Source organism: Meleagris gallopavo, chromosome 1 (genome assembly GCF_000146605.3).
Source record: "Meleagris gallopavo isolate NT-WF06-2002-E0010 breed Aviagen turkey brand Nicholas breeding stock chromosome 1, Turkey_5.1, whole genome shotgun sequence".
Taxonomy (NCBI): domain Eukaryota; kingdom Metazoa; phylum Chordata; class Aves; order Galliformes; family Phasianidae; genus Meleagris; species Meleagris gallopavo.
In genome coordinates, this window is record NC_015011.2 from 140,849,847 (window position 1) to 140,866,972 (window position 17,126).

General features: G+C 39.4%; 1 protein-coding gene across 1 annotated transcript in view; it reads right to left on the reverse strand.

Annotated features, from left to right (window-relative positions):
* The window catches only part of FARP1 (FERM, ARH/RhoGEF and pleckstrin domain protein 1), a 189,735-nt gene that overhangs the window by 32,918 nt on the left and 139,691 nt on the right, over positions 1-17,126 (reverse strand). The window contains exons 9-13 of the mRNA XM_010728654.3: positions 14,424-14,519; positions 13,745-13,908; positions 12,007-12,068; positions 11,165-11,247; positions 8,818-9,058 (exon numbers count right to left, since the gene is read on the reverse strand). Coding sequence (XP_010726956.1) covers positions 8,818-9,058; positions 11,165-11,247; positions 12,007-12,068; positions 13,745-13,908; positions 14,424-14,519 — 646 coding nt within the window. The remainder of the gene's footprint in view (positions 1-8,817; positions 9,059-11,164; positions 11,248-12,006; positions 12,069-13,744; positions 13,909-14,423; positions 14,520-17,126) is intronic.

Here is a 17,126-nt window from a genome sequence, read left to right on the forward strand (position 1 = left end):
GAACAAGAAAAAAGAAAAAAAAGAAAATTAATTCCATGCATACACAGTTAAATGGCTTGACATGCTTATATTCTCATTAAGCTCGGTGTTGTTTTAGTAGCCAGTAACCTCCCCGGTTGGTAAAGGTCCATGCTTTACTGGTGTACTGCAGTATTAGACAGTGGTGAGTGTGAAATCAGACAGTAGCTGCTGGAGGCCTACATCAGGGTATGCTCAGATCTTAAGAATAAGGAGTGAATGCTGCAGCCTGGGAAGAACACAGGGTCAGTGGGCACCAGTCCTTTGTCTGGCCTTGATTCTCCCAGACAGAAATAAGAGTAAAGAATAGAAGGGTCCCCTACTGTATGGAGGGTTATGGTTACTTTGCTTTTCTTTGTCTTTAAATTAACACTGCTACAATTGAGCTGGTGCTAGAATCAAACTGAAAATATTCTGATACATTCAGCCCCCATGTAAGCTTAAGCCACAGATACTGTCCATTTCAACAAGGCATCTCCCCATGACTGCAGTGATCCTGCTTACAAGCTATGGCAGGTGAAGTTAACCATCACTAGGTGCAGCCTTCATCAAGAAATGAAAGGCAGTACAATCGTGCTCAATGGAGCTGTAACGCCCTGGAAAACAGACGTTCTTCCCCCCTCCCTCCGCTCTTTTGCATCTCAACATGAAACTCACAGCCTGGGGGTGGAGGGGTTGTTTTCTCCAGTTCTGAGATGAGGAGTGCTCTATGAGACAAGATCACTGTAATAAGAGGAATTAGGTACTCCCAATACAAATAGGTATTTCAGCAGTAAAAGGACATTGAGACAGTGCTCCAAACAATGCAAGGAACAGAAGATACACCATGCTTTGAGGATAAAGACAGAACATTGAAAAGGCTTTTTCTCCCAGAGAGGTACATGCTGACAAAACAGTGCATACAATGAAACAAAAAATGTTTCTCTTTAAACAGTATTAAACAAATGACAAAAATGAGAATGAAGTCCCCAGCATTTTCAATTTTAAAAATTAATTTTGACAATTGAGACTCACTTATCAAAAAAAGCTATGCATGTGCACACAGAAATCAGGGAAGGGCCAAATAGGTGAAACATAGCCAAGCTTACGAACTTTTGTTAGTGGATTCAGGTGAGTTTCTTAGCAGGAAAGGGGAATAATAAGGAATTTAGCTAATCAAAGGTTTGAAGTGCCTCACAGAAAAGCAACAGGCATGAGCACTAACACTCTCTGAACTAAACACAAACCTACCTCTGATCTTGCTGTAAAAATCAAAGGCAAACTGTTTTCTTCTCAAGACAAGATTTGCAGCATCTTGAAGAAAGCATCTAATCTAATTTTAACAAGCTGAAAAGCTCTCGAATTAGAAAACATTCATTTTCCTCCAGTTTTCTTTGTTCAGCCACTGACAGCTATATCATTACTGGACTTACGAGTTAATTTCTATAAGTAAAGCTTTTAGATTTTTATGGTTCTCAGGGGCCAAAACTTTACCAAAAAATTATAAAGTAAATTACACCTTAAAACAAATAATTCTAGAGCAAACTAAGTATTTACTTTCACGTCATGCAAATTTAAGATCTTTACTTCCTTTACTGTTATAATATCATTATTTACACTCACGCTTGTGAAAAACACGCCTATGAATATACAGCTCAGCCAGGCACACAAGCTTCCCGAATTTCACTGCATTTAAAACAAAGTGCTCACTGCTTTTTATAACAAACGACAGAAAACAAGCATCTTGCTTACTCTATGTGCTCTATACGTGTGTGTACTCTATGTATACATATGTGTGTCTATAACCACAGAAGCAGAACAGAATACAAAATACTTTAAAGAACTGCAACATACCATCCAATCTAGGCTTTTTATTCACACTGAGCCTTTGATTTTTAAGCAAAGTTCTTTTAAGTATTTTTAAATATCAGTGGCAGCTCAACAGCCCAGCTGTAGGGAATGACACAGAAGACAGTTTTGTTCAGAATCTACACGCAGCACATGAGCTGCTTCCCTTATAAGTAATAACATACGTGTCCTTGTCTAGGCATAATTCAGCAAGTAGAGAAATTACTGAAATGGAGTAAGAAAGATTCTGCTCATTTTTATTTCTTGGAACTTGTATTCCTTTCCCTTCCAGAACCTGACAGCACCAGCAGAAATCTTCCCTGATGTAGCTTGACTGAAACCAGCCAGGTGCCATCCCCATTTACGAGAAGGTACACATCAACCTAACCTTTGGGACCCCCTGATGGGAACGTTCTGCATCAGGCACTTACAATCAGAAGAGCTCAAACCAAACCATCATCATCAAGTAGGAGACAGCCACAATCTGCTGGGTTTCTGACAAAAGGAGTGTTCTCCTAACCACTTGTCTTTGACAGCAGCTAACAAAGAAAGGTGTACATATACCGTTCCAAGAAATTCAGTTTTCTTTCACACACATTGGGCCTTTCTTATTTGGTATGGAGAACAGGACTATATATCGAGAGCAAAGAAATATGCTAAAATATACAGAAGCACCTTAAGAAACTACATCACTCAGAGAGATACACGTTATTGAAAGACTGAAAAGAACTTTGGCTTCCTTCACTTTACACATGCCTGAACACAGATCCTCCTTTCCTCACACTCACTGCCCTTTCCAGCTGGATCTCTGGCAGTCCAATCGTTACCCCGCAAAGGTAAGTAACACCCAACTGCAACGACTTCACATGCACGTGGAAGTTGAGAAAAACTTGCATCATTAGTTTAGTCATTAGAAGTTAAATTGGTGTAATTAAAATATCATTCTAAAGTCACCTCTGACAGCAGCCTAGTGCCTCATTATGACAAATGAAGCCAGTTAAACAAACATGGTGTGTGACACGATTTATGGGCCAGACATCTTCCTTGTGCTGAAGAATTGCTCCAAAAATAGCCACACTTCAAGCTAATTGCATATAAATCATATTGAGGAGATCTGAATCGCTCGTTTTCAATATTCAAAATCAGTTTCATCAGTTGAACTAACTGACACAATTCCTGCTGAGTGCCCTGAGAAATCACTGAGACTTTAAAGTCACGAATACTAAAGAGCATGCTATGCCAAACGGGACTGTAAATAAATAAGGCTAGATCTTAAGTGTAAGTAAAATATTTCCTATTCTTCTCCTTCCCTTTGTCTTCTTACGCCTGAAATCCTCAAGAAGTTGACTATGGAGACTCTTCAAGTGTGTACATTTACTGTGGGACAGAAGAAGGCCATCTGAAACATCTCTGCTTTTAAATGAAATAGAGAAGCTGTAAATGGGTTTTAGATCTGTCTATCTCATTTTCCATTTGACTTTTTCCAGCCTCCACCAAGTAACTGCATGTCCAGATAAGTGGGCCAGACCGGAACTTCTGGCATGAAAGGTACTGCTTCAGAGTGAATACCACTGCTTCTACTAATAAAAGCTGTTACACAAACATCTGTGCAAATGGAACCCAGCAACACCAATATTCAGGGAGGAAAAAATGGATTCTGAAGCAGTCTGGGCTAATGAGATGAGCCCCATTTAGGGAACTAATTCACAAAACATTGTTTTTCACCCTTCACTGGGTTCTGATGATTATGTTCAGCATTGCTGCTGCTGCTTGAGAAAATTCTACCTAATCCTGCCTTCCCCTTAGTCTTAAACTGGTAGATTGATTTGATTTTTCAAATTACTAACACGCAACACTTTCACTGTGATAACTCATCTACTCTAACTGATCTCAACTCCATATAACTCATGAAATATATATTCAGATATAACGAAAACAATTTTCAGTTACATAGTATTTTTCATATGTGGAAAATTCTCTTAGAGTATTTATTTGCTATAATTGATATTTAGCATGCACTACAATGGCTAATGGGGTGTACATGTTAGGCTATGAGTGATGTGAGACAATGGTAGCAGCAGGCATTAATCATCTTCAGAGAATACAGCTTTCTCTCCATGCACAAGGAATATTCTTGCTGGGGGATGTAGACTTAAACCCAAAACAGTGCAGTCTGGTCTACTCAGATAACAATTATTCAAAGCTCTACCCTGCGTAGATCCTGTCTGCTATATCAATTTGCCACTAGTAAATTTTCCTAAATCTAGAAATTTATTTCCAAATTTTAAATCCCAGATCACTGAGGTAAACCAGATTCCAGGAAAGGCTGACAGAAGAAACTCCAGAAGAACCCAAGAGGGCATAGTACATTTGAACTGCTGGTGGGAAGGAGAAAACTTAAAGTTGTCTGATATGACTTTTCTGATTCACTGTAGCAAATTACTAAATGTGGTCAAGTACTTAGAATAGCAAAGAAAGAATAGGGTTGCATAGATCAAATTTCTATCTACATCTGCACATTATTTTGTGAGAAACATTGCTTTTGCAACTATGTTCATCCATATTCATCCAAATTTGTGGACAGAGTTGGCTCAGCAGTCTGGACAGCCCAACCACAGGCCTCCTTCATGTTCTTTGGAAGAACAGGAGAAGGATGGTACAGCACAACTCATTCAACAAGAAGTAGTTGCTAGATCTTGCTGTGATTCATTTGTAGCAACTGTCTGAGGGTATCTGGACACTCTAAGAGTACTGAGTACAAGAGTACAAAGTTAACTGTTGCGAACAAAAAATACAGAAATGTGAATCAACAGTACCAGTCAGCTGCATTCCAAAATCTACTGTAACTGGTGAGAGAATTACATCTTTCGCTTGGCCAACAAATACCTTTCAAACAGTTGAGACACAGGTGTGCTTAGACTACTGCCATTGATTAGGGTATGCAGATTAATCAATCCCTGCAAGGATTAACTTGAACTGACAGGCTCCTCCTCTAATCTGTATTTTGTGAACTAGCACAAGAATTCCCCCATGTCATCTGCAGTCTTGCCCCACAGGTTTCTCTTCTCGCCTCTAAGGTCTCTATATTTGTTCCACAGAAACAAGCTCCCAGATGCATTCTGAAGGACCTGATCCTATGCGGAAACAGTAGTTTAAAATCGCTCTCTTGCTTACCATTCTTGGCAAGCACCCAGAGGTCAACCACATCTCTGGTGGAAGTATTTGGCCCACAGACTGTTTTCAATTAAATGCTTGTCTACTGATATTAAACTGAGCTTCAGCAATATAAGAATGCTGCAAAATGCTTAATCCTAAACTAAATGATTTCCTATGTTATTCACAAACTTTATTCCTTCAAACTGGAAAAATTCCACACGTCAAAATGACAACCATAAACATCTAAAACTGAAAAAATGATGAGAGAAAAAAGTTGTTAAAAAATCCTTATATTTAATCTTTTGAGGATAGTACTCAAAAGGAAAAAATAAAAATCTGTTGAGATACTTTATCAGCAACTAAGCTAACTCCAGCTAGTAGCAGGTCTGCTCTTGTATTATCCATTATCTCTGTAGGCATGTTAGAGAAGAAAAACAGGCCAGAAAACAGTATTTGAAAGGATGTAAAATAGTAAACATCACTTAGAAAATTTGATATTCACTTAAATCCAAACATTATGAAATCTATTCACTTTTCAGTGAAGTGTCAGAAACAAGACTGCAAATCCTTTCATGGAAACCCATTACTTGAGCTTTACTTTTACTGGCTAACAAAGCAATTAATGGATAGACTGCTATTACTTTACATATATAGTATAATACAACTCCTGGTTCTTCTGCTGTACAGGCACACAAAAAAAACAAACAACAGGAGACTCATGCACGTACTCCCCATGCTCACACCATCTGTTAACATAAGCTTCAACTATCTACATCTCTTCTTAAATATTGCAAAGTTCAAGGCAATTATTTAGCACTATTCTAAATCCACAACACAAATCACCTTCTTTCAGAATAATATACAAGCAAGCTTTCCCCTAATAGGCAATCTCCATGTTTCTAGAGTCATGCCTTTAACTATAGGAAGAAAGAACCGTGGCCAAAACATCACAGTCTGAAGAGATGCTTTAAAATCATTCCAGTTTAAAAAATGAATTATCTAATCTTTAAAAACAAGCACTTTAAAGTAAATGAGCAGATTAAAACTTATATTTACACAGACATATTTTACTGCAAAGATGTAAAGCACATCTAAGCAAACTAATGTATCCTTTTAAATATCACTCACTCAGATTAAACTCTTAAAATGTGCATAGACCAAGGCATTAGAAAAATTAAAAAGACTTCATATTTTATTACATTTGTAAAAATGATCTCAAAAATTGTATGTTGTCTAGATTTACAAAGTCCTGTAGCTTGCTCATCAGTGGGTGGATCCACCATCCATGTACGCATGTACTGCATGAAGCAGATCACAGCAAGTGACCTGCAGTACAGTAAGTGCTGTTCATGACTTAACATCCTCAACTTTAATTCCCTTTCCCCTCATACCCCAAAAAGAAAATGTAAAAAAAATCTGTGAAAGTTAAAAGTAAGGCTAGTGTTAAAGAGCACATCTTGTTTCCCAGCTCTAATAACTGCTTGATACTTTCCATATTGGAGACCTTTCCTCTGATTTTCTTTATTATCTTGGAGAAACTAGAAACACATTTTATTAGGATACAGCCTAATTCTCAATACTTACAGCTTTTGAAAAGAAGTTTACAAGTAATTAGTCTGCCTTTCTGCATGTGTGTCAGAATCTTGCTACTCTATACACACTACTGAAAACAGCCTGAACCACAGTTAGTCCAATCATTCTCTGTGTCAAGGAATGAAAAATTTATGAGGTGGCAAAATTAAAAGAATAGCCTACGACAGCCTAATTGGGTCCTGTTCAGAGTGTACAGATAAAGATTTTTCATGATCAAAGAGAAAAAAAAGAAATAATAAAAAACCCCCAACAGCCACCATCTTTGAACCTCCCACCAAAAATCACCCACAACAGAACTTTGATGTCTCTGAATAATACCACTGAAAGAATAAGGGGAAAAATACAAACCAACTCTCTTGCAATTAATCTTTCTACCACACTGATAATGAATAGAAAGGATTGCCTTGCAAATAATACTCATACCGCTTGTAATTAGAGCCAATTCAATCTACATTTTTTTCATTCACTTGAGTTTTATCTTTCATCTTGCTCTCCATCCTGCTTAAGGAGGAGTGTGGAGTTTCAAAATCTCCATCAACAAATCAGCCTGTTGAATTCACTAAATGAGAAGCCAATAGTGTCATTGTTTCTCAGCTCATCAGTAAATGGGTTATGAAGATGAGCAGACAAACACATTCTTACTATGAAAAGATTTGCCAGCATTTTTCAAAATTTCAGCAAGCCTTGGTCTTGAGTATCAAGCTGCCTGTATTTGGCTGTAAGTTAAGTTTTTTTTTTTCCCCTAACTCTATTGAGGCACTCTTAAGTAGCTCTCCTTAAACAAGAGAGAAAAAGAATTGTATTAGATATCCAAAAGAGTACAAGGTACCTATGTGACAACATTTCTGTTTGTTTTGCAAAAATAACTAGTCAAGTGTCAAAGAAGCTACAACGTATACCTAAAACATGACTTCGTACAAAGAACAGATGAGAGTATAGAGTTTTACAAAGGTACCTAAATCAGTAATCATTTTCCTCCCCTCTTGCCTTTCAGAGCAGATAAATTACTGTTAAGATGAACTGAAACTTAGCCCTATTATTGTATTTTCAGCACCTCTTTCATCTGGCTGGTCAGTACAAGGACAACATGTAAAATAGCCCAAGCTCTGAGTTTAATACCAGCCACTCCTCATAAGCCCCAGAAGATGCCATCACTCTTATGAGCAATTGCTGTATCCACTGGTCTCAAACGCCCTGCTTCCTAGCAGCTGAAGACCTGCACACCATCTTCATCACTGAGGCCCACAGACACATCCTCTTCTACCTCCTCATCAAGCTGAAGGCTTCCAAAGGAGTACTTATTTCTTGGCATAGGAGAGGAACTCAGCACAACAGGATTTCCAAACACCAGGGGGTGAGTGAAGGGGTTAATGATTTCCGAGTCAGAATCACTAGATTCTGTCCCACTGCTGGTGGAGCCTTCCATCACCTGGATTGCAGCCATATGATCCATCATGCCACTGGCATGCAGTGATTGTATGACGGGGCTCTGCTTTGATTGCCCCCCAGCTGGCATACCATTGGCCATCATTTTGCCTTCTGGAGAAGACATCTTAGCCATCCCACCCCCTTTGCAATGTCTCTCAGATCTATACTCCTGCCCTGGGGTTGAGGATATCTGGCTCAAGATAAAAGGGTCTGTAGCCGATTTATTGCAGAGATTTAGGATTTTTTGTGCGTGAGGCCTCTGAGAACCTGGAGAATATCTGCCATAGCCATGGCAGCTGCTGGCATAGCTGTCTTCCTCTCCAGTCCTAGTCCTGCTGTCATGCCCGTTTTCTGAGATATAACCCTGAGAGCCAGTTCTACTCAGGCTCATGTTGGGGCTTGATCCTTTGCTACTGGGAGGCAAAGGAGTGGCCAGTGGACTACGACTCCCTGGCCCTCTAAACATTTCATCAACCAGTGAGCTGTGCCTTGGCATCCTGGGGCTTCCACCAGTGTAGAAGGAGAGATTAGCTGGGTTATCATCAAGGTACTCTTCAGAGAGATACTGGGAAGATTTTATAGAAGCGGAGGAATCCCTGTATCTACTTCTATTAAGATTTTCATCTCTATAGTGAATATAGGCACCACTGGTCAAATCACCCTCATGATTGTCATTTGTTTGGGAATATGACCGGGTTATTTGTCCTCTGAGGAGATCATACTCGCTATCTACATCACTGCAGTCAATGAAAGGAATGGAGGTGCTGCTGCCATGAGCAGCCCTGGATGCTGGACCTGTGCTTGGTTGCTGTGACTGAGGTCTGTTCTGCTGCATCCTGTCCGTAGCAGCCTCTTCTTCCTCCTCCACTGCTGACACCACTGCTCCATCCACCTTTCTGCCTTCTTTGGGGCTCTTCTTTAATGAAGGGCTCTTGTGCTGTCCAGTGTCTTCCATTGAAGCTTTCAATTCCTTTCCTTGCTGGCAGCTCTGCACTGCTGCAGCATCACTGTCATCTCCATAGGCAAAGCTGGAGCTCTGGAAAGACAAAGGAAGAAAGGGAAGGGGTAGACAAAGGGGAGAGAGGGTTGAGGGGGAAGGGAGTCAGGGGGAAAAGGCTAGGTGTAATTATGCGCTACGATTCTACAATACATCCTTCAGCAACATAGGAATCTCTTGAAAGTAGAAGAGGTAACTGAAGCTTCAGAATGAATTAGAAAGAAAAAAAAAAAACGTCTACTGATTCTGAAGAACAGATGATGGGGGAAAACACATAAGCTAAACAAAGAAAGAAAGGGAAGATAGAACACAGCAATACGTAAAAAGGAGCACTTCAGATATTTCCATGTTCTAAGATAGCCATCAACACTGAGAACATCAAAGTGTTTATACTACTCTGAAGCTGGAGGGATAAAAAGATAAGCATGTAAAGACAAATTCTGCATGGCCTACTTCCAAACTCTAAAAAAGCCCAACAGGTCATACATGGGTTTTTGAAGACCATGCATTCAACTCCTGGAGCATATCTACCTCTAGTTTGGGGACTGGCTTCTCTGCAAACAAATATGCCAGCAGTAGCTATGCACCATCTACCTGAACTTGTCTTTGCAATATTAAAATGCTAAAAGACATTTGAAATAGGCTGCATGCATAGCAGAATTATCTGAATTTCCCAGATTTGCAGGAATGAAAGAGCTTGTGAATATCAAAAGGAAGCAACGTGAAAGTCTGGGTAACATCCTTGAACATATTAACCTAGTAGTTTGCACTTACTGTTTAAGCTCTACCACATGTAAGGTTATGTGATAAAACACAGATGAGCACAAAGAAACACTGGTAAGGAGGGATAATAACCTCAACAACCTTCTTAGAGAAATAGAGCTCCTCTGGAGACTGTCTTGGGAGAATCATCAGCTTGTGGTTGGGTCTCTCTGGGATGCCAAAGACTAGAGTACGTGCACATGGGTTGCATGAGTAGGTCAATGCATAAATACCAGAAATCATCAAATTGGACTAGTCATTGAATAGGATAAGTGAGCTGGGAACCAAATATAAGAGCAGCCAAGCAGCCATAAGTCTGGGCCAAGCACTGGAAAAATAGAGGGGACATGGCTACTGGAGAGGTCCAATCCAGGTACTGGAGAGCCAAGAGGGCCTAAGGACTGTGTGCTCGTAATGTCCTAACTCTGGGAGCAGCTAGCTACTGGACAAGCACATTTGCATGTTCACGTCTTTGACTGTGAGGTAGCTGGGAACCAGGCTTCAGCTATGGGGCAGACTAAGATGAGTTACTGGAGAAAGACTGTGTTTGCGTGTACACGCAAACTGTAACGCACACAGTAACTGAAGGGATCCCACACTGTATACATGTATAAATATTTTTCACTAACAGACTTTCATCCTGATCAGTCTGAATGGAACATGATGAGGCTGCCAGTGCTATTTGTGTTTGTGTGAGCTTTCTGTTTGTTTTCATCTGTATGGCTGGCTGTGTGTATATTTGCACGTGTACACATATGTGTGTGAACAAGTCTGCGTGGTTGTGTGGCTGCTAATTATAAATACATGCTCAGCCACTGGCTGGACCTGGAAACACACAGCTGCTGAAGCTTCACCTCGACCAGACTACCAGATTTGCAAACTCCTAGCATATAATCACTATTAATATAAGACAAATACTTTTGGTATCTACCAGACATAGTAACTTAAAAGGACACAGCTGAAATTTCTCTGAGGAAATTAATATAGTGTTAATATAATGGAATATCTTGTCCTGGGCAGCCAACGCTCCTCAGTGAAGGAAAATAATTACATTTTCCCAAGTGCAATCACCTGCAACAACTTGGAACCCCAACAGTAACACTGTGGATTGCAGTTTTTCAGGTGGCCATTAGCACAGTTCAGACAAGCTCAGTATTTACGCTTGTGCTGCTGTCTAGAAACAATTATGTTCCATAGTGGAAATGAACACATTCCACATCAAAAAAGCTGAACTTTATAACATCCAGGGTTCCTAAGCTCACGCTTAAATGGAAAGTGAGCAGAAACCTATGTTCCTAAAGTTTCCAAAGATCAATTGGAGGTGGGTAACGTAATAAGAAATGTTTAAAAGGCATGATGCAGGCTTTCATCAACATCACTGACTTGTTTTGGCACCTCTGTATGCTGTTCTGAAGGCTGTGCTGTCAGACTCCTGATGGAACGAATCTTGCTGTGTTTCCTGGAGATAAAAGCAAAATCACAGTAAGAGGCCATTTCAGTTTTACCACAAAGAGGAATCAAGAGACACGCCTCCTTGAAAACAAAAACTTTGAATAGCACCATTCACAAAAGGTTTGCTCCAAAACAGATCCTCCTTTCTGTAATGCATAAATGTGCCACGTGTTGGAAACATACTATCATAAGAAAAGAGAGAGGCACTGAAGCAAAAAATGGTCCATCGGCAGAACATGAGTCATTACCAATAAACTGTCATAATCTTTGTGGCAGTTTGTCCATGAATTTCAGCTCACTAGAAATAAGAGGAGTTCCAATAAAATGCACTCTAGCAAAGTTAGATGTCTTCACTGGAGATCTCTCCCTTGAGGATGTTTGTACCTACTCCTGTTATCTTCTCTTTTATTCTCAGACGAATATATTCACTTAAAACCCATTTAAATCCCTTTCTGCTCATATATATTAATCACATCCTACTGAAGAGGGTGCAAATCAATATGAGAAGAGTTTACCTGTAACAGTAGGGCATTCACTGCTGAAAAACAAATTGAAGACTATTGATTTTAAATAAACTATAGATTGGTTATGCAAACTTCTGCCAAAACATTCAGGACCAACAGGATATTATACAAGTGATAAACTGTGAAACCAACAAAGAAGGAATTTTTTTTACTTTGAATAATGCTGATCTCTTGTAAGTAAATGGAAGCTGCTGACTTTAAATTTAAAAAAAAAAAAAAAAGCTACATTTATTTTCCTCTCACCTTTCAAACTGTACTTTTTGTGCCCTCCTTCTTTAACATAGTCAAGAACTTGCTTCTGAGTCCGGCCACTGAAAGAAAAAAATGGTTACACTATTAATCTGATCTACGTCTGTGAATTTCTCACATTAAATGCTACATATCACCTGGTCATCATAAACATGTATGTGGCCTGCAAATGAAGTCATGGCAACCAGAAAAATATTTGTATCAGTAGAAACTCACGTAAAATCATAAAGAAGATCTCTTTCTTTGTGACCATATACTCGCAAATTTTTACCTTTTGGCATGTTACCACTTTTTTTTTTTTTATGGAGATACCTTATGATGTTATGTCAGAACTAATTAAATTCAGCTATGTGCCCTTGACTCACCCTTGTGCAATATGACTGGGAAATCACCCAGCATAAAGCAAAGTAGAGGTTAAGTTTTACTCTCATGAACAAAAAACATCCTGGAATCTTTCCAGGAGTCAAATCCCAGCCTTATCTTGTATGCTGGAACCAAAAAGAAAGCTGCTAAAATGCATTTCAGTCGTGACATAACTCAGTTACGTCAGCTAAACATACATACAATTTCTGCAAAGATTTAGGCTGGAACTTGCACACTTTCCTTATGCTACAGGCCATAAAATTGTAGTGAAAAAGCCCAACATCTCCTATTGTGCAAAGATAAAAACTCCACAGGGAACTGGGAACAGTAAAGGAAACCTGCACCTCAAGATTGCTCACTAACAGAAAAAAAACCAACACCTTTCTATTCATTATAGGCTTTCAACTGATTTACTGAAAAGCCTGAAAAAAGTAATCACATGTATACGTATGCAGCACAGCTCACAGTGAATGCAGGATGTAGGCAAAATCTGTTCTCCAAAGCAAGAGATAAGCTGAATGTATTTACGTTTTACTATTTATTCTGCCATAAACTCAAAAATTAATGGCTTGTTTACCCTAGTTCTTTCTGTCTTAATTAACTTATTTTGCCAGTAGGAAAGAAAGGGGGAAGATAGAATGGCCAGATTTACGAGGTACCTGCTCAAGGCAGGTATAGTGTACCAACAACATTATCTCAACAAAGAAGGTGTTTCTGGTTGTTCAATTTGTATCAACTTCCTGAATAAAATGAAAGGTATTTACCCCTGACATGCACAATACTGTATCTACAAAAAGAAAACAACAACAAAACATCAAGAACTGAAAAATCCAACAATCTAACTCTTCAAAGCCTTCCTACTGCTCTTATCAATACTGCAGGTAGACCTGGTCTTAGCATAAGTTATCATCTCACATAAACCATTTACAAGCATATGGGCTAAGCACAGAGAAAAGACATCTCTTAAACTGTATAAGGATGGATTTACCCCAGGGCTACACAATGAAAATGCAAGTCTTTACTCTGGTATCTACAAAAGATCTTTTCCTAGAAATAGAGAGTCCAAGGATTGCTGAAGAATTATTAGCTGGTGTAACTTGGGACACATTTTCTCGAGTAAAATCAGCTGGAACCAATACACCTCATACCTTACCTTTAGACAGTTACTTTGCAACAGCTACTATGAAATGAACACAGGCTTTTTCCCCAGTGTTCTCTGCACTATTCTGGCTGAGAAGATACCACTGAAAATATAAAGGAGCAAACTACACATGGGGAGCTGAAAATGGTGGGTTTAATCCTAGATCATTAAGGATATGCATGTGATTTTGAAATATGAAGTTAACAAAGGCGGAAAGAAGAAAGCAGGTCTCACCTGAACCTAAATGATGAACCTCTAGAAAAAAGAACAGGTTTGGGCTTTGGTTTAGGTTCCTCAAACAGCCTGAAAAAGGCATGATGCTCCACACAGATCTTCCAGAATGATTTGCAAAAATCTCGACTGGCCATAAGGAATTCCAGAGTGTCCTGGAATGAACTCTGAAAGTTGAGAGAGCATTCACAATGTGAGCAAGCAAGCAACACACATTACAGAAATGCATTGACAAAGCAAGCCCTATGCTACAAAAAAACAAAAAAAAGATTTTTCCCTAACTCGTTGGCTTTCAGTATTAATAGACCCTACTCTGCCTTTTAGACATCAATGACCCGCCTAGCAATATCACAGCTGTTGCTTAAGCTTTCTTTCATTGACAAGTATGACAGAGATAAAGAAGGGGTCTCACAAGTATAACATGTGAAGAGGTGGTTTACATAGTTAAGAACCAATGATATAGTTCCAGAGGCACAGTCAGAAGAAGACTCTGTGACATTCAGTTTACATTTCCTTTGGTTGGGCTGCTCACCTGAGATGCTGGTTTGATGCATGCAGTAACATACCAATGCTGAACAAAAGTAATTATCTCAGGAGGTGACAAAAACATATGTTTAATCTGGGAGTAGAAATTTACCAAATAACATTTTGTCAGCTTCACCAATCTCTGACACAGACTTACATTCACATCAGGCCGTAGTTTGATAAGAAAACGTTTCCTCTTGAAGCTCAGCTTTCGAACCTTAGCCCAATTGAAGGCGTTGATCTTGGTGTGACCCTACAAAGGACAGAGCCAGCAGAATTTATGCATTACAGCTCTGAATGGAGAAATTCAAACCAATACAAAAAGTCTGCCAAATATTAATCATCTATTCTCTTCATTTGCGATTACGGTATTTCTTCTCATTCTCCCCCAGTGCTGCAAACGTCAACATACATTCTTAACCATAAGCACCCAGTAGTGTGATTGAAGACAGGCACTTACAGCTCTTGAACTTTTGTAGGATTAGGTACACTGACTAGATGTGAAACTATGAAATCCAGTATCACTGTACAAAGCAGAGCAGCCTATTTTGTCTCTTCATAGGGAGCAACTTAAGTAAAAGGAATCTGAATAGTTTACGTGTTTCCGAAAAGAAAACATTTTTAAAAATATATGCAACGAAAACAAACAGTAAGCCTGAGAGAAATCCCTCTGAAATACTATTATTCCCAATGAGAGCATCATTAGCCCTTTGCCCCAGTATCACTGTGGAAGGGGTTATATAAATGATCCAGTTCCAATTCCCTTGCTGTGGGCAGTGACAAATTGCAGTAGACCTGTTGCCCAGGGCCACAAGCAACCTGGCCTCAAACACCTCCAGGGATGGGGAATCCACAGCTTCTCTGGGCAGCCTGTGCCAGCACCTCATTTGCCCTCTGAGAAAAGAGCATCCTCCTAACCTCTAATCTGAATCAACTCTCTTTTACTTCAAAAGTTACTCCTCACCCTATGATAAAGAGCCTCTCTTCAGCTTTCCTGTAGGCCCCCTTTACTGGAATATAGCCTCCCCAGAACCTTCTTTACCCCAGGGCTGAACAACCTCAGCACTCTTAGCCTCTTTGTAGATGAGGTGTCTTTACGTTAGAAGTGGAGACACTGTTTTAGAACATTCATTACACCAGCTTGCTCAGTAAAGATTTCAAGACACACATGTCTACAGTGCAGCACAGAGGTTTCAAAGAATAGCAACTCGAGGATGACTGAATGCAGAAACTCACGTTGATTTGGGCTCCGTCACCAGACGGACGTAGGAGTAGTGACAGCATGGTGATCTCTGCTAAGTCAGTCTGCTGTCTAAGAATCACATAATTAACCTCCTTTAGAATACTCAGAAGCACTGACTCTGATTTCTCAATAAAAGGAAGACTTCAAAGTAAGTCTGAGTGGGTACTGTTTAAGCCATTATTCAGTGAACCTTTATTTTGATTTTACCGATGTCATTCTAATGTGGTCTTTACATTTCAATTTCTCTCAGCTATATCCATCATAAATAGATGAACTGAAGGCTCCAATTGCTGGGCAGACTCCAGCAGGTCAGAGCCTGACCTCAGCTTCTCTCTCAGCTCTCAGTCTTGGAGCTGGCTCCAGCAAAAATTCCAAGTGGGCAAAAACAACCCACCTCTCTTTGGAAGACTCTACAACAAGGGGAGATGACAGACTTTTAGAGCTGTACAAATCAGAACTTGGGTCTTCAGCTGGCAGCTGCATCAATACAGAAAGACCCCAGCTGCCTGCTGGGATTCAGTGATGCCCATACTATTTTGGGTATGTTCTTTCAATGGTAAGAGAGTCTTAATTTATAAAGCTTTGCAATTCATTAATTCAACTGATGAAAGTGCTGTGGGGGAGCAGGGAAGGGTCTGTAAATACAACTATGGTACTATTGTGTACATTTTCACAATAACTTCATGTTCTCCTGCTTCAATCTATGCTTCAGTTTTGCAGCTGTACTGTCAATCCATTTAACTGCTAAGAGTTTTTATTTTTTATATTTTTATTAGAGCTTTGGATTAGACATTTACAAATTCATTTGTTGCTGCTGGTCTTTGTTGTTTTTTTTTTTAAATAAAAAGACAAAGTACTCTTCAAGGTTGGAAACGCTGTACTATTTTAACTGAAGTCAAATGAATGGTGGTAAATACCTGTAAATGGACATTTTAAAGAATAGTTTACTTACTGCTTTTGACATTGTGCAGAAAGAGGCATTTGGGATGCTAGTAGACATAAACTCAACTGAAGTGAAACCAGCTTATGCAAGCTGACTATCTGTACTTTCACATCTATAAAATTCCAATTTGTTATTTCTCTAAGGGGAACTGGAGAACAAAAATTCAATAAATTTGCTAATAATGCTTCATGAACAAGGCTGACTGAGGCAGTAGAGCAATGAAATCTAAGGAAAATGCTTTCTAACTCAGCAAAGTTGAAACAGCCGAAGTTGGTCAAGGATACTATGACACTACAGAGAGCTTGCATTCACTTCCTGTATTCTTCACCTTGTACTCCAGGTGTCTCTTATTCGTCCCTGTTTCACAACCATTTAGTATGCACCGTGCCTACAAGACTTGCTTGCTCCTTTATGCAGAAGGTGTCAGCATGACCAACTTGCAAATTGCGAGCTGCAGATCACTTTGCATTTTGACTAGCACGTTGTATTTGAAGATTGAGTTCTAGCCTGTGTGTGCAAACAAGGTACGAATCCCTGGAAGTAAAGGACACAGTGGAGCTATATAAGATTTGAGGTTATTGCTAGAAAAGATTTGGAAATTCCTACATTTTCTTAAACAAATTCTTTCCGATATGGTTAAGGTCTTGGATTTTTATTGCTCTAAGAGATTTCTC